Raw genomic sequence first — 26,665 nt, forward strand, 5'->3', positions numbered from 1 at the left:
CACCCTTATTATTACACCAGCAGTTATTTTCAATCATACACTGTTTCGTTTTCTTTCTTTCCCTCCCTCCCTCCCTCCCTCTCTTTCTTTTTTTGAGACAGAGTCTGGCTCTGTCGCCCAGGCTGGAGTGCAATGGTGCTATTTTGGCTTGCTGTAGCCTCCGCCTCCCAGGTTCAAGTGATTCTCTTGCCTCAGCCTCCTGAGTAGCTGGGACTACAGGCACAGGCCACCATGCCTGGCTAATTTTTGTAATTTTAATAGAGACGGGGTTTCACCATGTTGGGCAGGCTGGTTTCGAACTCCTGACCTCAAGTGATGGGGCCACTTCGGCCTTCCAAAGTGCTGGGATTACAGGAGTGAGCCACCACGTCCAGCCTGTTTCATTTTCTTCACAAATATGAAATTTCCTTGCACCTTTAATATTATTATTGCTAATATTTAAGCACTTACTATACATTAATTAATGAAGTGTGCCGCTTAATGCTTATTAATGGGCCCTCCAAACCCCAAACCCCTGATTTGTAGTGTTTGCTGATTCCTGTGGTATAAACACTCACATTGGGAGGGATTCTCAATCTATCAACCTGAGGAAACTGAACACCACCATTTGGGAAGAGAAAGATGTAGTATTTGCCGTACTGATACAGCGGTGGTAAATAATCTCAAAAGCACACATAAAACAAAAGCATAGTAAAATAATTTAGAAAGTGAAGTGTTGAATATGTATTCCGTTGTTTTCAATATAAGTTATTTAACTGTAGGTTTATATGTCTTAATTTTCAAAAATGGCTGTGTTTAAAAGCGACTGGCAAAATTTCTAAGCCTTCCGGCCAGGCACAATGACACAAGCCTCTAATCCCAGCGCTTTGGGAGGCCGAGGCAGGTGGATCGCCTGAAGTCTGGAGTTCGAGACCAGCCTGACCAACATGGAGAAACCCTGTCTCTACTAAAACTACAAAAAATTAGCCGGGCATGGTGGCGCATGCCTGTAATCCTAGCAACTCGGGAGGCTGAGTCAGGAGAATCGCTTAAGCCTGGGAGGCGGAGGTTGCAGTGAGCTGAGATCGTGCCATTGCACTCCAACCTGGGCAATAAGAGCAAAACTCCGTTTCCAAAAAAAAAAAAAAAAAAAATTTCTAAGCCTTCCTCAACTGTCCCTAGTGAGCCTATAATCAGCACATTTTTCAGCACAGAAGGGTTAAGCGACTTGTTGAAGGTCGCAGAGCTAATAAATCAGTCTACTACTCCAAAACATATCCGTAGAACCTAACATAGTGCCTGGAAAATAGTTGGCGTTTAACAAACAACTGTCAGAATAAATTTTTTTAAAAATACACATTTAACACTCTTCAAAAAACATAAAAGGTACCAGCCTGGGCAACATGGCGAAACCCCGTCTCTACTAAAAGTACAAAAATTTAGCCGAGTGTGGTGGCGCGCACCTGTGGTCCCAGCTACTCTGGAGCCCGGGAGGTCCAGGCTGCAGTGAGCTGACATTGCGCCACTGCACTCCAGCCTGGGCGACAGCACTGAGACCCTGTCTCAAAAACAAAAAACCACCAAACATAAAAGATAAACATTTTGGGCAGGGCGCGGTAGCTCACGCCTGTAATCCCAGCATTTTGGGAGGCCGAGGTGGGCGGATCACCTGAGGTCAGGAGTTCGAGACTAGCCTGGCCCACATGGTGAAACCCCATCTCTACTAAAAAAAAAAAAAAAAAAAAAAAAAAAAAATTAGCCGCGCGTGGTGGTGGGCGCCTGTAATCCCAGCTACCCAGGAGGCGGAGTTTGCAGTGAGCCGAGAACGCGCCACTGAACTCCAGCCTGGACGGCAGAGACTCCGTCTCAAAAAAAAAATAAAAAATAAACATTTTGGCATTGAAAACACACATGCAAGAGTGAATTTAACATCTGTTTAAAAGTCTCTCACAATCCCAGGAAGGAGACTACTTCCGCTTCTACTTTCTGCAGCGTTTCAGCCCCGCTATAGCGGCGCGGTTTCACAATGCACCTGCGATCGGAGAAGGTTTCGCCCCACCTTCTGCACACGCAGCTTGAGGCGCCCGCTTTCCGTCGCTCCGGCCTGCCTCGCCGCAAGGCTTTCTGGGAGCCGTAGTCCCCACGTCTGGCCGCTCCGGCGCCAGCGGCGGCGCGCGCCCTCCCGCGGAACTACAGAGTGTGGCGCGCAGGGCGCGAGGCTCTTCCGCCTCGCCTTCCCTCCCGGCCCGCGCGCCCGCCCCAGTTATCATGGCGGCTCCCTTGGCCCTGGTGCTGGTGGTGGCTGTGACAGTGCGGGCGGCCTTGTTCCGCTCCAGTCTGGCCGAGTTCATTTCCGAGCGGGTGGAGGTGGTGTCACCACTGAGCTCTTGGAAGAGAGGTGAGGCCACTGGCTCGAGCAGACGGTCAGGCCCCGCCTGCCCTCCCGCGGCCTCTGTGAATGGGAGGCGGGGGCAGTGACCGCCAGCGCGCGGTTCCTAGAGAACTGACCCTCTCGTGGGGTCCTCGGAGAGGGCGGGGCCTGAGGGCGGGGCTGGCGAGGGGAGGGGGCGTGGGGGCCGGGGCGTGGGGACCGTGTCGTGAGGTTTGGGCCTTGGGGGCTGGACCACCAGTGGTGGGGATCTGAGGGGGCGTGTCCCATTCAGTGTCCTGAGCCGAGGAGTGTGGTCCGTGGAAGGGTTGGAGTAAGAGGAGGAGGTGCTTGTGGAGCGCGGCTTACAGAGGAGTTTGGGATTTGGGGCGGGGTCGCGAGGGGTGCTCCCTGGGGTAAAAGGTGATGTGTGAGGGGGTCCAGGATGAGGGGACCAATTTTGCTTAAGCGAGGAGAGTGTGCGTGTGCTTTAGACATCTTTTCTCAGTCTGGGACTTGCAGGGCAATTTTTGTTACTGTTCCTTACTAAGTTTTTCATCAAACCTTGTTTTATACTAACGCCTACAGGGAGAAACCGAAGTTGGGCTGAAGTAGCTGCACAGGCTAGTGAGGGAGACAAATCGTTATAGTAATTTATGAAAAGTATACTTTCTGTGTCCACTTAGTTCCTTCCTTAGTGTTCTGACCCTGAATAAACTATCCCCTACCTTTCCAGTTTTCCAGAATGTGGGATTTGAGCTGACTCTTGAAAGATGTAGGGTTTTGGAAGGGAGATTAGAGAAAAGGAGAGTTCCAGGTAGCAGAAAGTAAATAGGATGAAGAAACGTTAAAGGATATGAAATGTCCAAATTAGGGGAGTAATGGAGTGGAAGCTAGGTTTAGGCCAGAGTTTGATGATTAAAAAAAAAAAACAAGCAACTTTTTTTTTTACTGAAGTACAATATACATACAATGCATATTAAGTAAGTGTAGAGTTCAATGAAGTTTTACAAACTGTATTCACTCATGTAGCCAGCACCTAGTTCAAGAAACGGTATCAGCACCCCAGAAGTCCCCTTTGTGTCCTTTAAATGCTAAAGTTTTTTTTGTTTTTGTTTTTTGTTTAGAGACAGGGTCTTGCTATGTTGCCCAGGCTGGTCTGGAACTCCTGCACTCAAGCAGTCTCACTTGGCCTCCCAAAGTGCTGGGATTTCAGGCATGAGCCATGGCACCTGGCCAAGGCTAATGTTTTGATGTTATCTCATAGAAATGTTGGTATGGGGAACGGCATAATGAATGGGTGTTTTATGAATAGAGTTAAGGTTTCTAAAAATGGTAACATATACCTTTTCTCATTTAGTTCTTACATTTATTTCTATGTGATAGATGGTGTTATTTTCCACCTTTTACAGATGAGGGAACTGAAATATAGAGAAGTTAATTTGCTCAGGTTTCCTAGTTGGGGAATGGTAATAAAGATAGTAGTAATTCACATCTGAGATTGTAAGTAATTCATGTCTAAGATTGTTACCTCTGCATATTATTTTTCTGTTGAACTGAATCGAAGCCATTTGGTTCCTGTTTTCTTCTGGATAACTGAAAACCTGAGGCAGTATTAGGCCCTTCTTCCTCTACACCCTATTAAGAGCATTTCTTATCTCATAATTACTTGTTTATATCTGGTTTTTCCCACATTTTCTCTCTTTTTTTGAGATGGAGTTTCACTCTTGTTGCCCTGGCTGGAGTGCAATGGTGCAATCTCGGCTCACCATAACCTCCGCCTCCTGGGTTCAAGCGATTCTTGTGCCTCAGCCTCCTAGGCAGCTGGGATTACAGGCATGCACCACCATGCCTGGCTAATTTTGTATTTTTAGTAGAGACAGGGTTTCTCCATGTTGGTCAGGCTGGTCTTGAACTCCCGACCTCAGGTGATCTGCCTGCCTTGGCCTCCCAAAGTGCTGGGATTACAGGTGTGAGCCACCATGCCCGGCCTCTTTTTTTTTTTTTTTTTTTTTTTTTTTTTTTTCAAGAGACAGGGTCTCACTCTGACACTCAGGCTGGAGTGCAGTGATAACGGCTCTCTGCAGCCCTGACTTCTCGGGCTCAGGAGATCCTCCCTCCTCAGCCTCCAAGTAGCTGGTAGCTGGGACTACAGGCATGTACCACCAACCCCACTTGTTATTATTACTTTTTTTTGGGAAAAGTTTTCAGTTAGCAATAATCGCGCCTTGGATAGACCTCATTGGCTACAATACTGCCACTGCGCAAAGCTATTACTTTTTTTTGTATTTTTTTGCAGAGATGGGGTTTCACCATATTGCTTAGGCTGGTCTCAAACTCCTGGGCTCAAGTGATCTGCCCATCTCGGCCTCCCAAAGTGCTGGGATTACAGGCATAAGCTACCACACCTGGCCTTTTCCACTATATTATGAGCTCCTGGAAGGACTCTGTTTTATTCATTCCTAAATTCTTTTATGTCTGGCATAGAGTAGGTGTGTAGTTACTGTTGAATAAATGTGGAAGAGAAGAAAGCATAGTATCTGGTTACTTACAGGAGGTTACTTACAGGATAGACAGGTGAAGGATCCAAAGATGAGACAGTGTTGTTTGGTAATTAAGTGTGCAGGGTCTGGAATCTCAGAAAAGGTTTGACTCTTTCTCTAGCTCTGCAATTTATAAGCTGTATGAATTCTTTTTTTTTTTTTTGAAACAGAATTTTGCTCTTGTCGCCCATGCTGGAGTGCAATGGCGCAATCTCGGCTCACTGCAACCTCCACCTCCCAGGTTCAAGCTATTATCTCGTCTCAGCCTCTTGGGTAGCTGGGATTACAGGTGCCTGCCGCCATGCCCAGCTAATTTTTATATTTTCAGTAGAGACGAGTTTCACCATGTTGGCCAGTCTGGTCTTAAACTCCTGACCTCAGGTGAGCCACCCGCCTTGACCTCCGAAAGTGCTGGGATTACAGGCATGAGCCTGCACCAGGCTTTTTTTGTTGTTGTTATTTTTGAGATGGAGTCTCGGTCTGTCGCCCAGGCTGGAGTGTAGTCGTGTGATCTTGGCTCACTGCAACCTCCGCCTCCCGGGTTCAAGCGATTCTTCTGCCTCAGCCTCCCAAGTAGCTGGGACTACAGGCACATGCCACCATGCCTGGCTAATTTTTGTATTTTTAGTAGACACGGGGTTTCACCATATTGGCCAGGCTGGTCTCGATCTCCTGACCTCGTGATCCTCCCGCCTCGGCCTCCCAAAGTGCTGGGGTTACAGGCATGAGCCACCACTCCCGGCCAAGCTGTATGAATTCTAATGTCAATGTTTCCATCTGTAAAATAGGAAATTATGTATCCCGTTCAATGAGATAATCCATGTCAAAGCTCAATACAATAATGAAAGCCAAAAAAGTGAATTCTAGGGTTTTGAGTTGAGATATTAGGAAAAATAGTGCGGACATGGGCTGAAATAGATGAATCAGAAAGGACATAGTAGTGTTTCATGTGTGTATAATGTGATAGTACAATACTCACAGGTTTAGGTCTGGAGCTTGAGGCCAGTGTCAGGACTAGAAAGAGAGAGAGATTTGTTAACCACCCATCATCTGGATCTGACTAAATCAGCATGATTATTTGTACCGTTTGGGAGGGAAGGTATAACATCTGTAAGCATTACTTTTCTTCAAAGTGTACCTCAAATGGGATATTTTTTAAAGCAGCTGATTATATAAACCCTAAAAGACAGGCATTTAAAAATAGTAAAGTAGGACTTCTTCTGGTTTCACATGACATTTTAAATTTTTTTTTTTTTTTTTGAGATGTAGTCTCGCTCTGTCACCCAGGCTGGAGTGCAGTGGCGCCATCTCAGCTCACTGCAAGCTCTGCCTCCCGGGTTCATGCCATTCTTCTGCCTCAGCCTCCCGAGTAGCTGGGACTACAGGCACCCGCCACCACGCCCGGTTAATTTTTTGTATTTTTAGTAGAGACAGGGTTTCACTGTGTTAGCCAGGATGGTCTCGATTTCCTGACCTCGTGATCTACCCGCCTCGGCCTTCCAAAGTGCTGGGATTACAGGCATGAGCCACCACGCCCAGCTGACATTTTAAATTTTTGAATGATCAGTTCTTTGGGTGAAGGGGCCCTGGATCCAAATCCGGATAGATTTTGATTGGCTATAGTATGGACTGAATTTTTTTTTTTTTTTTTAAGAGACAGGGTCCCACTCTGTCTCCCAGGCTGGAGTGCAGCGGCATGATCATAATTCTCTGCAGCCTTATCCTTCTGGGCTCAAGAGATCCTCTTGACTCAGCCTCCCAAACAGCTGGGATTGGTGCATGCTCCCACACTTTGCTAATTGTTTTTTATTGTTTTTTGTGGAGATGGGGTCTCCATATATTGCCTAGGCTGGTCTTAAGCTCCTGGCCTCAAGCGATCCTTCTGCCTTGGCCTCCCAAAGAGCTGGGATTATAGGCATGAGCCACCATGCCTGGCCTCTTTTTTTTTTGAGTAAGTGCAACGAAAGCTCTGGAATTAAGTCACATTGAACTGATTGGGGTCATATACCAATTCTTCAGTCAACTACTGTAGTCTGCCTGGGTCATGTATCTACCTCTTTGGAAAGGAGGCAGTCTCACCCCAAATGTAGACAAGGGGGGTATCCCATAGGAAAAATTAGGGTGCTGTTACCAAAAGAAGGGAAGATTGATCTTGGGCAGGCACAAATAACATCCATTTCAACGGGAAAAATGTCTTTTCTGTTACCTATTTCTACAAATCCTTCAGTTTATTTGATACTGTAACTAAAATACATATAAATTTCCAGGCCGGGTTTTATGGCTCATGCCTGTAATCCCAGCACTTTGGGAGGCCGAGATGGGAGGATCACTTGAGCCCAGGAGTTTGAGACCAGCCTGGGCAACATGGCAAAACTCTGTCTCTACAAAAAAATACAAAAATTAGCTGGACATGGTTGGCCCATGCCTGTAGTCTCAGCTACTCGGGAGGCTAAGGCAGGAGGATCGCATGGGCCTGGGAGGCAGAGGTGGAGGCTGCAGTGAGCCGAGATCGTGCCACTGCACTCCATCCTAGGTGACAGAGTGAGACTCTGCCTTATAAAAAAGAAAATTTTTTTTTTTTTTGAGAAGGAGTTTCAGTCTTGTTGTCCTGGCTGGAGTGCAATGGCATGATCTCGGCTCACTGAAACCTCTGCCTCCCAGGTTCAAACGATTCTCTTGTCTTAGCCTCCTGAGTAGCTGAGATTACAGGCATGAGCCACCACACCTGACTAATTTTGTATTTTTCGTAGAGGTGGGGTTTCACCACGTTGGTCAGTCTGGTCTCAAACTCCTGATCTCAGGTGATCCACCTGCCTTGGCCTCCCAAAGTGGTGGGATTACAGGCATGAGCCACTGTGCCCGGCCAAGAAATAAATTTTTAGGGAATGAATTTCCTGTTTGACAAAAGCAGGAGCTTCTAAAAAATTAGTAAGAAATTAACAGGCCGGGTGCGGTGGCTCACGCCTGTAATCCCAGCACTTGGGAGGCCGAGGTGGGTGGCTCACCTGAGGTCAGGAGTTCAGGAGTAGCCTGACCGACATGGAGAAACCCTGTCTCTACTAAAAAAATACAAAATTAGCTGGGCGTGGTGGTGCATGACTGTAATCCGAGGTACTTGGGAGGCTGAGGCAGGAGAATCACTTGAACCCAGGGGGCGGAGGTTGCAGTGAGCCGAGACCGCGCCATTGCACTCCAGCCTGGGCGACAAGAGCTAAACTCTGTCTCAAACAAAAAAAAAAAAAAAAAAAAAAGAAAGAAATTAACAATGATATAATGCTTCTTACATGCCTGATATTGTTCTAAGCACTTTAGGTGTGTTAATACACTAATTTGATCTTTAAAATGGCAAACAGTGTTATCAACCCCATTTTATAGATGAGAAAATTGAGTCATGGAGAGATTAAGTCATTTGCCCAAGGTAACATAGCTAATAATGTTTTGTATGAAGAGCTAGCAATCTTCAGGTATGGCTGTTCCACCAGTATCATCTTGTTTAGATATCTGTCAGGAATAATGTTAGAAACTTTCTGCCATTTTTAGTTTTTCCTGAGGCTTTCACCCAGAGATTGACAGTTAGTATAGGCTTAGCTTTTTGAGTTCTGGGTAGAGCCCAAGCTATTAGTACTTATCTAGAAACCCACCCCTACTACAGCTATGAGAATCAGGGTTGCTGAGCACGGTGGCTCAAGCCTGTAATCCCAGCACTTTGGCAGGCTGAGGTGGGCAGATCTCTTGAGCTTAGGAGTTTGAGACCAGTCTGGATAACATGGTGAAACCCCACCTCTACAAAAAAGAAATACAATAATTAGCTGGGTATGGTGGCATGTGCCTGTAGTCCCAGCTACCTGGGAGACTGAGGTGAGAGGATGGCTTGAGCCCAGGAGATGGAGGCTGCAGTGAGCCAAGATTGCACCACTGCACTCGAGACTGGGTGACAGAATAAGACCTTGTCTCAAAAATAAAAGAATCAGGGTCAGGAAAAACACTTCTGATACCACTACTTAAAAAAGCCTTTATGGCCAGGTGAGGTGGCTCACACCTGTAATCCCAGCACTTTGGGAGGCTAAGGTGGGTAAATTGCTTGAGCTTGAGTTCGAGACCAGCCTAGGCAACATGGTGAAACCTCGTATCTACTAAAAATGCAAAAATTAGCCGGGTGTGGTGGCGGGAGCCCGTAGTCCCAGCTACTCAGGAGGCTGAGGCAGGAGAACCGCTTGAACTCAGGAGGCAGAGGTTGCAGTGAGCTGAGATCATGCCACCACACTCCAGTCTGGGCAACAGAGCAAGACTTTGTCTCCAAAAAAAAGCGCCGTTATTACAAAATTAAACAGAATTAGTAAGACACACATAACAATGTATTGCATGGTGAATTACTGTAAGGTGAACTTTTGTAACTGTCATCCAAGTCAAGAATCAGAACTTTGCCACTCACTTCAGAAGCCCCCCTTCATCACAATCCCCTCACTCTTTTCATAAGTAATTATTATTCTGACTTTTATAAGTAATGACATCTTTGTATTTTTAAAAGTTTTATTACTCAAATGAACATCCCTAGTTCATTTGCCCTTAGTCTTAGTCTCGCCCCTAAGAAAAAGTTTTCGTTTGTCTTTTCAATCTCTGTTTATTTTTAGGGTCCCAGCCAGGTTTCCTTTCTTTTCCTTAGTATTTGTCTGTTGAAGAATCCAGACAGATCTCCCATAGTTTGAATTTTCCTGATTATATATCATGGTACAATTTAACATATTCCTCTATCATCTATATTTCCTGCACATAGGCAGCTGGATCCAGAGACTAGATACCACTGTTTTTTGTTTTTTACTTTTTTTTTTTTTTTCAGCCAGAGTCTGACTCTGTTGCCCAGGCTGGAGTGCAGTGGTGTGATCTAGGCCTACTGCAACCTCCACCTCCTGGGTTCAAGCAATTCTCTTGCCTCAGCCTCCTGAGTAGCTGGGATTACAGGTGTGAGCCACCACACCCAGCTAATTTTTGTATTTTTGGTAGAGATAGGGTTTCACCATGTTGGTCAGGCTGGTCTTTAACTCCTGACCTCAAGTGATCCACCTGCCTCTGCCTCCCAAAGTGCCGGGATTACAGGCATGAGTCACTGCGCCGGCCTGTTTTTTAGCTTTTTACTTGAAATCAATTTAAACTTACAGAATACTTGGAAAAATATTGCAGGGAGATCTGTATACCTTCGTCCAGCTTTCCCAATGTTAATACCCTACATAGTCATAGTACAGTGATCAAAACTAAGATGGTAACATTGGTACAATACTATTAACTAAACCATAGTTGTTAAGATTTTACCATTTTTGCTGGGCATAGTGGCTCATGCCTATAATCTCAGCACTTTGGGAGGCTGAGGCGAGGGGATGTCTTGAGTCCAGGAATTTATGACCAGTCTAGGCAACATAGGGAGACTCCCTCTCTACATAAAATTTAAAAAAAGTTAGCTGGTTTGGTGGCGCACACCTGTGGTCCCAGCTACTTGGGAAGCTGAAGTGGGAGGATTGCTTGGGCCTGGGACGAGGAAGCTGCAGTGGTTGCAGTGAGCTATGATCATGCCACTGCACTGTAGCCTGGCACCAGAGCAAGACACTGTGTAAAAAAAAAAAAAAAGGTTTTACCATTGTTTACCATTTTTTCACTAATTTTTTTTCTGTTCTATGATCTAATATTCCATATTGCATTTTTATTTTTATTTCATTTATTTATTTATTTATTTATTTTTTTGAGTCAGAGTCTCACTCTGTCGCCCAGGCTGGAGTGCAGTGGCACAATCTCGGTTCACTGTAAGCTCCGCCTTCCGGTTTCACGCCATTCTCCTGCCTCAGCCTCCCGAGTAGCTGGGACTACAGGCACCCGCCACCACGCCCAGGTAATTTCTTGTATTTTTAGTAGAGATAGGGTTTCACCGTGTTAGTCAGGATGGTTTTGATCTCCTGACCTCATGATCTGCCCACCTCGGCCTCCCAAAGTGCTGGGATTACAGGTGTGAGCCAGCGCGCCCGGCCCTTTTTTTTTTTTTTTTTTTTTTTTTTTGAGACAGAGTCTTGCCCTTGTTGCCCAGGCTGGAGTGCAATGGCACGATCTCGGCTCACTGCAACCTCCACCTCCCAGATTCAAGAGATTCTCCTGCCTTAGCCTCCTGAGTAGCTGGGATTATAGGTCCCCACCACCATGCCAGCTAATCTTTGTATTTTTAGTGGAGACGGGGTTTCACCTTGTTGGCCAGGCTGGTATCGAATTCCTGACTTCAGGTGATCCACCTGCCTCGACCTCCCAAAATGCTGGGGATTACAGGCATGAGCCACCGCGCCTGGCCACATATTGCATTTAGTTGTTATATCTCCTTAGTTGTTTATCTGTGATAGTTCCTTAGCTTTTCCTTATCTTTTATGACCTTGACACTTTGAAGAGCTCTGGTCAGGTATTTTGTAGAATGTCCCTCAATTTGGGTTCGTCTAATGTTTTCTTGTGGTTTGATTGAGGTAATGGATTTTGGGGAAGAATACCCCTGAGGTGATATGGTCCTCTCAGTGCATTGGATCAGAGGTGCATATTGAAATGCCCTAATACTGGTGGTGTCAGCCATAATCCCTTGGTTAATGTAGTGTCTGCCAGATTTCTCCACTGTAAAGTGACTGTTTCCCTTTGTAATTAATCAGCATTTTAGGGGCTATTCTTTGGAGCTCTGCAAATATCCTGTTTTTAAATTTTTGCCTACTAATTTTTGCATTCGTAGGTTAATCTTACCTGCAACAGTCATTACTCAGGTGTTCCAGTGGTGACTTTTCTTTTTCTCTCATTCATTTTTATTTAATAATTAAAATTCTTCTGTAAGGAAGAGTTGTCATTTCTTTGCATTTATTTAATTATTTATGTCAGTATAGATTTGGATATTTATTTTATACTCTGGACTCTGTATACGATATTCATTCTGTTTGGATTATTCTAGTTTTGGCCATTGGGACCACTTTCATCTTGACCCCTTTGTCCTTTTGCCATACCTCTATCTCACTTTTTTTTTTTTTTTTTGAGATGGTGTCTTGCTGTCACCCAGGCTAGAGTGCAGTGGCGCGATCTTGGCTCACTGCAGGCTCCACCCCCTGGGGTTCATGCCATTCTCCTGCCTCAGCCTCCCGAGTAGCTGGGACTACAGGCAACCGCCACCACGCCCGGTTAATTTTTTGTATTTTTAGTAGAGACGGGGTTTCACCGTGTTAGCCAGGATGGTCTCGATCTCCTGACCTCGTGATCCACCCGCCTCGGCCTCCCAAAGTGCTGGGATTACAGGCATGAGCCACCGCACCTGGCCTTCACTTTTTTTTTTTTTTAAAGCACTTTATTACATTCTAGAACTATAAGATGATACAGGTTTATCTTGCTTAGTTCAACCCTGAAATTGACCACTTCTTCAAGGGCCCTGGCTCCTTTTATTAGAGAATGTTGTTTAGAAACGAAGTTCTGAATGCTAGGTGTGTTCATTGCAGCTGGAGTGACACTGCTTCTTAGGCCCTCTCAGCTAGAAGTATAAGGCTACTACTGCTTTTGAACAAGCTTATGTCCTTATTGATATGGGAAACTGAAAAATAATATTTGTCTTATACAGGATGATATGCTTTTATTATCACCTATAGGAAAAGTATACCAAGGTAACTAAGAATTATTGGCCAGGCATAGTGACTCATGCCTGTAATCTTAGCACTTTGGGAGGCCAGGGTGGGCAGATCGCTTGAGGCCGGGAGTTTGAGACCAGCCTGAGCAACATAGCAAGACCCCATCTCTACAAAAAATAAGAATTAGTCAGGTGCAGTGGTGCACTCCAGTAGTTCCAGCTACGCAGGAGGCTGAGCTTGAGCCCGGGAGGTTAAGGCTGCAGTGAGCTGATTGTGCCACTGCATTCCAGCCTGGGCAAAAGATTAAGGCCCCTGTCTCTAAAAATAAATAAATAAATAAATAAATAAATAAATAAATAAATAAAACAGCTTGCTTCATGGGTTAGTTATCAGTTAAGAGTTGAGAGGCTTTATCAAAAAATCAACTTACATTTTACAATAGTTGGCCATAATTATTTAGCTCTTATATTAGTTGTTAGATAATAGTCCCATGAAGTGAGAAATGTTATTTGGATGCTGTGGTGTATTTTCACAGGTTTTATTTTTGGAGGATACTCCAGGAAAAAGAAAGGCATAAAGTTGAGTTCTATGGGTATCTTTATTGACTTTTTGTTTTTTCCCCTGATAGGCACTTTGTGAAACTGACTTTAAAGTGTTTTCAGCATGATATTACTGGAACTTTTTTTTTTTTTTGAGATGGAGTCTCGTTCTATCGCCCGGGCTGGAGTACAGTGGCACAATCTTGGCTCACTGCAACCTCCACATTCTGGGTTCAAGCAGTTCTCCTGTCTCAGCCTCCCGAGGAGCTGAGAGTACAAGTGCATGCCACCATGCCTGGCTAATTTTTATATTCTTAGTAGAAACGGGGTTTCACCGTATTGGTCAGGCTGGTCTTGAACTCCTGACCTCTGGTGATCTACCCACTTCGGCCTCCCAAAATATTGAGATTACAGGCGTGAACTACTGTGCTCAGCCTACTGGAACATTTTTATATATATTAGAATTTGACAGCCCTGATTATTCTTTTCTGTGGAGAGTAGATTCACTATTTTAAAGAGGATATTGGTACTCTTGTAGCTTAGATGTTTCCAAATGCACTGCAGACCAGGTCACAGTTTTTAATCATGTGCACCAAAATTAGAAAAGTAAGGATAGTAATAAGTTTATCATTAAAGCTAAATGTATTCTATTAAAAATATTCTGGGCCAGGCGTGGTGGCTCCCGCCTGTAATCCCAGCACTTTGGGAGGCCGAGGGGGGGCGATCATGAAGTCAGGAGGGTGAGATCAGCCTGGCCAACATGGTGAAACCCCCGCCTCTACTAAAAATACAAAAAAATTAGCCAGACATGGTGATGTGCACCTGTAATCCCAGCTACTCGGGAGGCTGAGGCAGGAGAATTGCTTGAACCGGGGATGTGAAGGTTGCAGTGAGCCAAGATCATGTCACTGCACTCTAGCCTGGGCGACAGAGTGAGACTCCGTCCCAAAAACAAACAAACAGACAAAAAATATTCTGAGTTTATGTTCTTCCTATACTTTTTTTTTTTTTTTTTGGGATGGGGTCTGGCTCTGTCACCCAGGCTGGAGTACAGTGGCACAATCACAGCTTACTGCAGCCTTGAAGTCGGGCTCAGGTGATCCTCCCACCTCAGCCTGCTGAGTAGCTGCAGTCTCCACCATGCCTGGCTAATTTTTTGTATTTTTGGTAGAGACAGAGTTTCACCATGTTTCCAGGCCAGTCTCGAATTCCTGAGCTCAAGTGATATACCCTCCTTGGCCTCTCAAAGTGTTGGAATTACAGGCATGAGCCACCATGCCCAGCCATATACTTTTTTTTATTGGTTTTTTATTTTTTATGCTTTGAGACGGAGTTTTACTTTTGTTGCCCAGGCTGGAGTGCAATGGCACAATCTCGTCTCACTGCAACCTCCACCTCCCAGGTTGAAGCGATTCTTCTACCTCAGCCTCCCAAGTAGCTTGGATTACAGGCACCCGCCACCATGCCCAGCTAATTTTTGTATTTTTAGTAGAGACGGGGTTTCACCATGTTGGCCAGGCTGGTCTTGAATGCTTGACCTCAGGTGATCCACCCACCTGGGCCTCCCAAAGTGCTGGGATTACAGGCATGAGCCACTGTGTCCGGCCAACTTTTTAATATTGTTGTAAATGGTAGGGTTTTTAAAAATGTTTTTACCGGCCTGGGCAATATAGCAAAAGCCCATTTCTACAAAAAAATTTAAAAATTAGCTGGGTGTGGTGGCATGCACCTGTAGTCCCAGCTACTTGGGAGGCTGAGGTGGGAGGATCACTTGAGCCTGGAAGGTTGAGGCTGCAATGAGCTATGATCAAGCATTACACTCTGGCCTGGGCAGCAGAGTGAGTCTCAAAAAAGAAAGACAAAAAAATGTTTTACGTAATCTGACCCTTTGCCCAGATCAGTTATCAATTAAGTAATATGATGCCATATTTAATCATCAATATAGCAGAGCCATACTCCAGGCATTTGCCAGAGAATACACTAACAAATCCACTGATATACAGTATCTAGCAAAAGCATGTCTGAGATGAATTACATTTTAGGCAATTGCCTAAAAGGTGTGCAGTCTGTCCTCAAGCTGTGTCTCAAAAATTTCCATCTGGATTAAACCAGACAAGTGGAGAGTGATGTGCCTGGACAGCCTTATACTGGTGCCCTGTAGAGCTGCTTTTTCACTGCTCTGTGGTAGGATGCCATTGGCTAAGATTGAGAAATGCCTTGTGATTTGACCTGATGAATCATCTCCTTGGGTCTCTAGTAAAGCTGTTAGTGAAGGATTTAATAGCTGTTACACAGCACCCTCTTTATGCAGCTCCTTGAGATTTCCTTTTGGTCGCAGTATAAGGACCAGTTACAATGGTCTTGAGCAATATACTTTGTTTTATTTTATGGCCACCATGAATTATAAAATTGATGAGGTTTCCTTCTTTAGGGTAGTCCTATAAAGTTTAAAGTCGTAATTATAGCCCACTCCTTACAAATATGTAGTGGTCTTTTTTCTTTTCTTTTCTTTCTGTTTTTGTTTATTTGATACAGGGTTTCCCTCTGTCACCCAGGCTGGAGTGCAGTAGCATGATCATGACTCGCTGCAGCTTTGACCTCCTGGGCTCAATTGATCTTCCCACTTCAGCCTCCCAAGTAGCTGGGACCACAGGCACACACCATGCCCCAGCTAATTTTTGTTTTTTTATAGAGAGGGGGTCTCCTTATGTTGCCCAGGCTGATCTTGAACTCCTTGAACCCCTGCCTTCCTATTTTTTAATAGGTAACTCAGCCACATGATTCAAAAATAAAAAGTAGCTGGGTGCAGTGGCTCACGCCTGTAATCCCACCACTTTGGAAGGTCAAGGTGGGAAGATTGTTTGAGCCCAGGAGTTCAAGACCAGCCTGAGCAACGTGGCAAGACACTGTCTCTACCAAAAAAAAATTTAGCTGGATGTGGTGGCGTTGGCCTGTGTTCTCAGCTACTTGGGAGGCTGAGGTGGGATGATCGCTTGTGCCCAGGAGGTTGAGGCTGCAGTGAGCCATGTTTGTACTCCTGTACTCCAGTCTGGATGACAGAGCGAGACACTGTCTCCAAAAAAAAAACCAAAAACTATTTCTTTTGAATAATTATAAAATAATACATCCTTATTGCTAAAGATTCAGAAAATGAAGATGAAAAAATCAAGCATCTTCTGTAATCTTATCACCTAGAAATGGTCATTGTGAACATTTAAATATTTATTTTTCCAGGCGTTTCTCATTGAGTACATGTTCATTCTCTCTCTTTCAAATAATTAAATGAATGCTTATAAAAGTTTAAGATTAAACTCTACAAACAAACCTATTTAAAAATGTGCAATTTTGAAAAGCTGAGGCAGGCAGATCACTTGAGGTCAGGAGTTCGAGACTAGCCTGGCCAACATAGTAAAACCCCGACTCCACTAAAAATATAAAAATTAGTTGGTCTGGTGGCAGGCACCTGTAATCCTAGCTACTGGGTGGCTGAGGCAGGAGAATTGCTTGAACCCAGGAGGCAGAGGTTGCAGTGAGCTGAGATCACGCCACTGCATTCCAGCCTGGGTGACAGACCGAGACTCTGTCTCAAAAAAAAAAAAGGGGGGGGGGGCAAAGGGCTGGGCATGGTGGCTCACACCTGTAATTCCAGCACCACTGTAATTCCAGCACTTTGGGAGGCTGAGGCAGGAAGATTGCTTGAGCCCAGGAGTTTGAGACCAGCCTGAGTAACATGGTGAAACCCCATCTCTACAAAAAATACAAATATTAACCAAGCATGGTGATGCACACCTGAAGTCCCAACTGCTCGAGAGGCTGAGATGGAAGGATTGATTGAGCCTGAGAGGTCAAGGCTGCAGTGAGCCCTGATCATGCCACTGTACTTCAACCTGGGCAATAGAGCAAGACCCTGTTTTGGAAAAACAGTTGGTGGGGGGCAAAGGACATGAACAGACATGTCTGAAAAGAAGACATACATGTGGCCAACAAGCATACGAAAAAAATGCTCAACATAATTAGTCATTAGAGAAATGCAAATCAAAACCACAGTGAGATACTATCTCAAAACCACAATGAGATACTATCTCATACCAGTCAGAATGACCATTATTAAAAAGTCAAAAAATAATAGATGCTGGCAAGGTTGTGGAGAAAAGGAAACACTTATACACGGCTGGTGGGAATATAAATTAATTCAGCCACTGTGGAAAGCAGTTTGAAGATTTCTCAAAGATCCTAAAACAGAACTGCCATTCAACCCAGCAGTCCCATTACTAGATGTATACCTAAAGGAATAGAAATTGTTCTGCCCTAAAGATGCATGCATGTGTATGTTCATCACAGCGGTATTCACAATAGCAAAGACATGGAATTAACCTGAATGCCCATCAGTGGTGGACTGGATAAAGAAAATGTGGTACATATACACCATGGAACACTATGCAGCATAAAAAAAAAAAAGAATGAGATCATGTCCTTTGCACCAACATGGATGGAGCTGGAGACATTATCCTAAGCAAATTAATGCAAAACAGAAAACCAAATACAGCATATTCTCACTTATAAGTGGAAGCTAAACACTGAGTACACATGGACACAAAGTAACAGTAGATACCTGGGCCTACTTGAGGGTGGAGGGTGGGAGGAGGGTGAAGATGGAAAAGCTACCTGTCAGGTGCTGTGCTTATTACCTGGGCAATGAGATTATCTGCACTCCAAACCTCTATGACATGCAATTTACCCATGTAACAAACCTGGACATGTACCCCCTAATCCCCAAAATATTTGCAGAGGAAAATAAAGCCAAGAGAAATTGCTAAAATAGTCATTTTAAAAAAAATCACCAAAAAAACCTATTATATTTTATATGCTGTGTTTTGACCTACTTTTCATTTAAGAATATTTTATGGGCTGCTTTTCTTCAGTAAATATAGATCTCTAATATACTTTTTAATTTTAACTCTTAATTTTGAAATAATTTTAGATTTTCAAAAAAGTTGCAAGAGTTCCTGTTTACCTTTCATTCAGCTTTTTCTAATGTTAACATTCTATATCACCATAGTGCAATGACCTAAACCAGAAAATTAACATTGATACAATGCTATTAACTAATTACAGGCCTTATTAGAATTTTATCACTTTGCGCCACTAATGTCTATTTCTAGTCCAATATCCAACCTGTGATTCCACTTTGCACTTAGTTGTTTTGTCGCCTTAGTCTCTTCTAATCTGGGATACTTCCTCAGACTTAACATTTAAAATTTTTTAAATTTAATTTTTATGGGTACCTAGTAGTTGTACATAGGCTTAATATTTTTAAGAGTACTTGCCAGTTATTTTATGTCTCCATTTGGGTCTGCCTGATGTCTTCTCACAATTAGACTGAGGTTATGCTTTTTTGTTTGTTTGCTTTTTGAGAAGGAGTTTCACTCTGTTGCCCAGGCTAGAGTGCAGCGGCACAATCTTGGCTCACTGCAACCTCCGCCTCCCAGGTTCAAGCGATTCTTCTGCCTCACCCTCCCAAGTAGCTGGGATTACAGGTGCGTGCCACCATGCCTGGCTAATTTTTGTATTTTTAATGGAGACAGGGTTTTGCCATGTTGGCCAGGCTGGTCTTGAACTGACCTCAGGTGATCCACCTGCCTTGGCCTCCCAAAGTGCTGGGATTACAGGCATGAGCCACCGCCCATGTAAAATTATTATTTTTCCTCTTGCAAATATTCTGTTTCTCATATTTTTGCCCACTAATTTTAGCATCCATTAATGATTCTTGCCTTTTCTGATTATTATTGTGGATGGAGTATGCCCAGCGGTGATTTTCTATTTCTTTGTTCCTTCTGCATTTGATCCTTAGAATTCTCTGTAGGGAAAAGCTCTCCTTTCTCTTCCACTTATTTATTTATTATTTATAACACAGTATAATTTTAAGTATAAAGCATTCCATTATATAGAGATATATATTATATCATAATTCATTGAAATAAATCTTCATTAATGGACATTCAGATTATAATTGTTCAGTACTCTGAACACTGTAAGGAACATAACCTCTTTGGGCACTTGTCAAGTTATTTCTGCAGGATAAACTGCCCTAAGAAGTATCATATCTGGGTCAGAAGGCACACACTTAAAAAGCACATATTGCCCTGTCGAAAAGTTAATACAAATGTCACTCAAATGAGCAGCATATGAGAGTGACTGCCCATTTCCTCACACTATGGCAACATTTCTCTAATTTTGCTTCTAATTTGTTATTGTGCTTTGGAATGGGGAAGATTAGGCATAAATGAGACATTTTCGGAGAGTTGGTAAGAGTTACAAGGAACTAGAAGGAAGCAGATAGTTTAACATAAAACTGTCTTATAATGAGTGCTGCCCACAATGAAAAAGGATGCTGTCCATGAAAGAGAGTTTCCCATCATCAGAAATGTTCAAGACTTAAAGCTACTTGCTGGAGATGAGGTAAAGGGGGTTAGATAAACGCTGAGGCCCTTTTTGGTTCTGGGGGTATCTAACAATTTGGTCTATAGCTGCCTGCTTAGTCTGAGTGAACTTGTATATCTAATTTTTCAGTGGTTGAAGGCCTTTCACTGTTGGACTTGGGAGTATCTCCGTATTCTGGAGCAGTATTTCATGAAGTAAGTGTTATTTTCTTTTCTGGGTACCAAGAGTAGTTTACAGTTACAGATACCAAAGCCTAACCTCTGTTTTGTACAAACATTTAAAAAGATGTGTTCTTGACAATCATATTTAGAAACAGCCCATTTTTAGATGTCCTCTGCATAAGAAAGAGGTTTTGCAATTGCAATGGAAATGATCCAGATTAAGATTGTAACTGGGGAAGCAGATGAGGTGTCTGTAGTAGTTACCATTTGTAATGGCAAATAAGTTGCAAACAGTCCTTAGTCCACAAATAGGTTGTATGCTAATTAGCATGTAATTTGTTGTTTGGAATATGATTTCCTATGAAAACTATGGCAGTAATGTTGTTTCCTTAGAAAGCCCACAAAAGCTTACTTAACCCATAAAATTAGCTTTTTTTTTTTTTTTTTTTTTTGGCAGGGTCTTACTCTGTCACCCAGGCTAGAGTGCAGTGACACAATCACGGTTTGCTGCATCCTTGACCCTCTGGGCTCAAGCAGTCCTCCTACTTGAGCCTCCTGAGTAGTACGGACCACAAGTGTGCACCACCATGCCCAGCTAATTTTTATTTAAAATTAGCTCTTAGGAATAGTAAAAACAGGCCAGGTGCGGTGGCTTACGCCTGTAATCCCAGCACTTTGGGAGGCCAAGGCAGGCAGATCTCCAGGTCAGGAGTTCAAGACCAAAGCCTGGCCAGCGTGGTAAAACCCCAGCTCTACTAAACATACAAAAAATAGCTGGGCGTGGTGGCAGGTGCCTGTAATCCCAGCTACTTGGGAGGCTGAGGCAGGAGAATTGTTTGAACCCATGAGGCAGAGTTTACAGTGAGCCGAGACTGCACCATTGCACTCCAGCCTGGGCCACAGGGCGAGACTCCATCTCAAAAAAAAAAAAAAGGGAATAGTGAAAACACTCTTAATTAGGTCCAGATTATCTCTTGTTTACAGCAACAGCTTCCTGACAGGTCTTTTTGCATTCAGTCTTGCTTATTCATTCTATTCTGTAGTCACAGCCATCTTTCTAAAATGTGAATCTGTTTTTGTCACTGTCTTTCTCGGCACCTTTGAATGTTCACCATTGACTTCAGGATAAAATCCAGATATCTTAGAGGGGCATACAAAGCCCTGAAGACCCTCCTCACCACATCTACCACATTTCTTTCCACTGCCCTTTCCATTCTTTTTTATTTTTTTGAGACAGAGTCTCGCTCTGTCACCCAGGCTGGAGTGCAGTAGCACGATCTTGGCTCACTGCAAGCTCTGCCTCCCAGTTCACGCCATTCTCCTGCCTCAGCCTCCCGAGTAGCTGGGACTACAGGTGCCCGTGACTATGCCCGGCCAATTTTTTTTGTATTTTTAGTAGAGACGGGGTTTCACCATATTAGCCAGGATGCTCTCAAACTCCTGACTTCGTGGTCCACCTGCCTTGGCCTCCCAAAGTGCTGGGATTACAGGCGTGAGCCACCGCGCCCCACTGCCCTTTCCATTCTTATTGGCCATATCACTTTAAAGAAGTTTTCTAATTTGACAATGTACCTTGTAATTTTTTTTTTTTTTTAAAGACAGGGTCTTGCTCTGTCACCGAGGCTGGAATGTAGTGGCGTGATCATGGCTCACCATAGCCTCAACCTCCTGGGCTCAAGCAATCCTCCCACCTTAGCTTCCTGAGTAGCTAGGACTACAGACATGTACCACCACAGCTAGCTAATTTTTAAAAATTTCTTTGTAGAGATGGGATCTGCTATGTTGCCCAGGCTGGTCTTGAACTCCTGCACTCAAGTAATCCTCCTGCCTTGGCCTCCGAAAGTGTTGGGATTACAGGCATGAGCCACTGTGCTTGGCCTTAATTTTTTTTTTTTTTTTTGAGACGGAGTCTCGCTCTGTCGCCCAGGATGGAGTGCAATGGTGCAATCTCGGCTCACTGCAACCTCTGCCTCCCGGGTTCAAGCAACTCCTCTGCCTCAGCCTCCCAAGCAGCTGGGACCACAGGCACGCGCCACCATGCCCGGCTAATTTTTGTATTTTTAGTAGAGACGGGGTTTCACCATATTGGCCAGGCTGGTCTCGAACTCCTGACCTTGTGATCCGCCTGCCTCGGCCTCCCAAAGTGCTGGGATTACAGGTGTGAGCCACCGTTCCCGGCTGGCCTTAATTTTTATAGTTATCTCTCTCATATGTACTTTGAGAACAGTTTTTTTTGTTTGTTTTTTGGCTCTTCTGTCTACTCTTTCAAAAGCATTCAACTTGGTCCTCATAGAAATAACAACTGTCTTTTGCATTTCAATTTTATTATCTCTATGTTAATATCTAATCAAACTGCAATAACAACTACTGGCAGAAACAGGTTAGGAACAACTTAAGAGACTTTTTTTTTTTTTTTGAGACAGAGGTTTGCTCTTTTGCCCAGGTGGAGTGAAGTGGCACTATCTCGGCTCATTGCAACCTCTGCAACCCCCTCCCCCTTCCCCCACCCTGGATTCAAGTGATTCTCCTGCCTCAGCATCCCAAGTGTTGGGAGTTATAGGCATGTGCCACCACGCCTGGCTAATTTTTGAATTTTTAGTAGAGACAGGGTTTTGCCACCTTGGCCAGGCTGCTCTCGAACTCCTGACCTCAGGACATCCACCTGCCTTGGCCTCCCAAAGTGCTGGGATTACAGGCGTGAGCCACCGTCCCCGGCCAAGAGACTCTTAATAAGCACACAGGGCCGGGCGCGGTGGCTCATGCCTGTAATCCCAGCACTTTGGGAGGCCTAGGCAGGCAGATCACAAGGTTGGGAGTTCGAGACCAGCCTGGCCAATATGGCGAAACCCTGTCTCTACTAAAAATACAAAAAATTAGCAAGGCATGGTGGCAGGCGGCTGTAGTCCCAGCTACTCAGGAGGCTGAGGCAGGAGAATGGCGTGAACACGGGAGGCGGAGCTTGCAGTGAGCTGAGATGGTGCCACTGCACTCCAGCTTGGGTGACAGAGCGAGACTCCATCTCAAAAAAAAAAAAGAAAGAAAAGTGTCTCTCATCACCTTAGTCTTCCAAAGAATCTTACGCTTATCCTTCTCCTGGCTCGTGTCACACTCTTGAAATTGCCTCTGTGTTTATTTTACTCATTATGATATAGTGTCTTCAAAACAGGTGCTGTCCCCTTCTTATCACTTATTCCTAGTGCCTACCTCTATCAGCATATGCATTACAATCCTTCCCTCCCTTCTGTCCTTCCTTTAGTAAAGATTTGTTAAATATTCACTAAGTGCCAGCTACTCTGCTAGGTGTTAGGGATACAAAACAAGACACAGTCCCTGGCATCATGGTGCTTATACTTCTGAGAGAAACAGACAATAAGTTAGTAAAAAAAGAAACAAATTTCAGAGCCAAGGGTATCACCAGGGATAAAATACATTTCATAATGATAAAAGAGATAGCGATCCTAAATGCTTATGTATCAAATTACAGAGCTTTAAAATATATGAAGTAAAGACTGATAGAACTACAAGGAGAAATAGATCCACAATTACAGAGATTTCAACATCCCTTTCTCAATGACTGGTAGAACAAGCAGACATAAAATCAGCAAAGATATAAAAGACTTGAATAACAACCAACTTGGGCCAGATGTGGTGGCTCATGCCTGTAATCCTAGCACTTTGGGAGGCCAAGGTGGGTAGATTGAGGCCAGGAGTTTGAGACCAGCCTGACCAACATGGTGAAACCCCATCTCTGCTAAAAATACAAAAATTAGCCGGGTGTGGTGTTGTGCACCTGTAATCCCAGCTACTTGGGAGGCTGAGGCAGGAGAATCACTTTCACCTGGGAGGCAGATGTTGCAGTGAGCGGAGATAGTGCCACTGCATTCCAGCCTGGGCAGCAAACTTAGACTTCATCTCAAAAAAAAAAAACAAAAACCCAACTTGACCTAGTTGTCATTTATAGAACACTCCATCCAACAACAGCAAAACACATAATTCTTTTCAAATGTACACGGAACATTTGCAAGATAGACCACATTCTGGTCTATAAAACAAGGTTCAATAAATTTAAAAGGATTCAAGTTATACAAAATATATTCTCTGACCACAACTGAATTAAATAAAAACGACCAGAAAGATATCTAGAGAATCCCCAAATATTTGGAAACTCGTAACATATTCTTAATTAACCCATGGATCAATGAAGAAATCAGAAAGGAAATTAGAAAGTATTTTGAAATGAATGAAAATGAAACACAACCCATCAAAATATGTGGGATGTCACTAAGTAGTTCTTAGGGAGAGGTTTATAGCACCAAATGCTTATATTAGAAAAGAAGACCTCAAGTCAGTGACCACAGCTTCTACTTTAAGAAACTAGGAAAAGATAAAATTATACTCAAAGTAAGCAGATTAAAAGAAATAATAAAGATCTGAGTAGAAACAAAGGGTAGAAAACAAAACTAATAGTGAAAATCACTGAAACAAAGATGGTTCCTTGGGATGAGCATTAAAATTGATAAACTTGGGAATGATGGATATGTTCACTTTCTTTTTTATTTATTTATTTATTTATTTATTTATTTTTGCACACAAAAACAATAAACATTTTCTAAAAATACATACAAACAAAAAGATGCGTATCAAACATTAGGAAGGTTACACATAGGAAGTCGGGGAATAGAAATGGGGGGTGGGAGTTAAAATAAATGAGAGAGGGACTTTATATGGATCAGTGATAATAACTCAATCCTCTATTTGACAAAGAAGAGGGAGAAGGAAGAGGAAGAAAAAGAAAGTGGGACAAAGGATCAGAAAGGGAGGAAAATAGAAAAAATTAGAGTATGACTCCAGGGTAGACCTGTTTTGTTGTCACTGAGTTGGTTGGTTGGTTTGTCTGTTGTATTTTTCATGTTTCGCCAAGTTGGCCAGACTGGTCTCGAACTCCTAGCCCGAAGTGATCAACCCGCCTTGCCCCCCAGAGTGCCAGGACCACAGGCGTGAGCCACCACGTCCAGCCCCCACATTGCTTCTGGCCTCCGTGGTAGACCTCCCAGACACGGGGCGGCCGGGCAGAGGCGCTCCTCACTTCCCAGACGGGGCGGCCAGGCAGAGATGCTCCTCACTTCTTCCCAGACGATAGGTGGCCGGGCAGAGGCGCCCCTCACTTCCCAGACGATGGGTGGCCGGACAGAGGCGCTCCTCACTTCCCAGACGATGGGTGGCCGGGCAGAGGCGCTCCTCACTTCCCAGACGGGGCGGCCGGGCAGAGGCGCTCCTCACTTCCCAGACGGGGCGGCCGGGCCGAGGCCTCCTCACTTCCCAGACAGGGCGGCCGGGCAGAGGCGCTCCTCACTTCCCAGACGATGGGTGGCCGGGCAGAGGCTCTCCTCACTTCCCAGACGGGGCGGCCGGGCAGAGGCGCTCCTCACTTCCCAGACGGGGCGGCCGGGCAGAGGCGCTCCTCACTTCCCAGACGGGGCGGCCGGGCAGAGGCGCTCCTCACTTCCCAGACGATAGGTGGCCGGGCAGAGGCGCTCCTCACTTCCCAGAAGATGGGTGGCCAGGCAGAGGCGCTCCTCACTTCCCAGACGATGGGTGGCCGGGCAGAGGCTCTCCTCATTTCCCAGATGGGGTGGCCGGGCAGAGGCGCTCCTCACTTCTTCCCGGACGGGGCGGCCGGGCAGAGGCGCTCCTCACTTCCCAGACGGGGCGGCCGGGCAGAGGCGCTCCTCACTTCCCAGACGGGGCGGCCGGGCAGAGGCGCTCCTCACTTCCCAGACGATAGGTGGCCGGGCAGAGGCGCTCCTCACTTCCCAGAAGATGGGTGGCCAGGCAGAGGCGCTCCTCACTTCCCAGACGATGGGTGGCCGGGCAGAGGCTCTCCTCATTTCCCAGATGGGGGGCGGCCGGGCAGAGGCGCTCCTCACTTCTTCCCGGACGGGGCGGCCGGGCAGAGGTGCTCCTCACTTCCCAGACGGGGCGGCCGGGCAGAGGTGCTCCTCACTTCCCAGACGGGGCGGCCGGGCAGAGGCGCTCCTCACTTCCCAGACGATGGGTGGCCGGGCAGAGGCTCTCCTCACTTCCCAGACAGGGCGGCCGGGCAGAGGCGCTCCTCACTTCTTCCCGGACGGGGCGGCCGGGCAGAGGCGCTCCTCACTTCTTCCCGGTCGGGGCGCCGGGCAGAGGCGCTCCTCACTTCCCAGATGGGGCGGCCGGGCCGAGGCGCTCCTCACTTCCCAGACGGGGCGGCCGGGCAGAGGCGCTCCTCACTTCCCAGACGGGGCGGCCGGGCAGAGGTGCTCCTCACTTCCCAGACGATAGGTGGCCGGGCAGAGGCGCTCCTCACTTCCCAGAAGATGGGTGGCCAGGCAGAGGCGCTCCTCACTTCCCAGACGATGGGTGGCCGGGCAGAGGCTCTCCTCATTTCCCAGATGGGGCGGCCGGGCAGAGGTGCTCCTCACTTCTTCCCGGACGGGGCGGCCGGGCAGAGGCGCTCCTCACTTCCCAGACGGGGCAGCCGGGCAGAGGCGCTCCTCACTTCCCAGACGATAGGTGGCCGGGCAGAGGCGCTCCTCACTTCCCAGAAGATGGGTGGCCAGGCAGAGGCGCTCCTCACTTCCCAGACGATGGGTGGCCGGGCAGAGGCTCTCCTCATTTCCCAGATGGGGGGCGGCTGGGCAGAGGCGCTCCTCACTTCTTCCCGGACGGGGCGGCCGGGCAGAGGTGCTCCTCACTTCCCAGACGGTGGGTGGCCGGGCAGAGGCGCTCCTCACTTCCCAGATGGTGGGTGGCCGGGCAGAGGCGCTCCTCACTTCCCAGACGGGGCGGCCGGGCAGAGGCGCTCCTCACTTCCCAGACGGTGGGTGGCCGGGCAGAGGCGCTCCTCAGTTCCCAGACGATGGGTGGCGGGGCAGAGGCACTCCTCACTTCCCAGACGGGGCGGCCGGGCAGAGGCTCTCCTCACTTCCCAGACGGGGTGGCCGGGGGCCAGAGGGGGGGGCAGAGGCGCTCCTCA

General features: G+C 45.8%; 1 protein-coding gene and 1 pseudogene across 1 annotated transcript in view; one reads left to right on the forward strand and one right to left on the reverse strand.

Moving 5' to 3' along the window:
- The first annotated feature begins 2,047 nt into the window (after positions 1-2,047).
- PIGU (phosphatidylinositol glycan anchor biosynthesis class U) overlaps positions 2,048-26,665 on the forward strand; it is a 118,238-nt gene continuing 93,620 nt past the window's right edge. The window contains exons 1-2 of the mRNA XM_003273553.3: positions 2,048-2,377; positions 19,619-19,683. Coding sequence (XP_003273601.1) covers positions 2,248-2,377; positions 19,619-19,683 — 195 coding nt within the window. The 5' untranslated portion in view covers positions 2,048-2,247. The remainder of the gene's footprint in view (positions 2,378-19,618; positions 19,684-26,665) is intronic.
- LOC115838185 lies at positions 4,449-4,619 on the reverse strand (annotated as a pseudogene).

Source organism: Nomascus leucogenys, chromosome 13 (assembly GCF_006542625.1).
Source record: "Nomascus leucogenys isolate Asia chromosome 13, Asia_NLE_v1, whole genome shotgun sequence".
Classification (NCBI taxonomy): Eukaryota; Metazoa; Chordata; class Mammalia; order Primates; family Hylobatidae; genus Nomascus; species Nomascus leucogenys.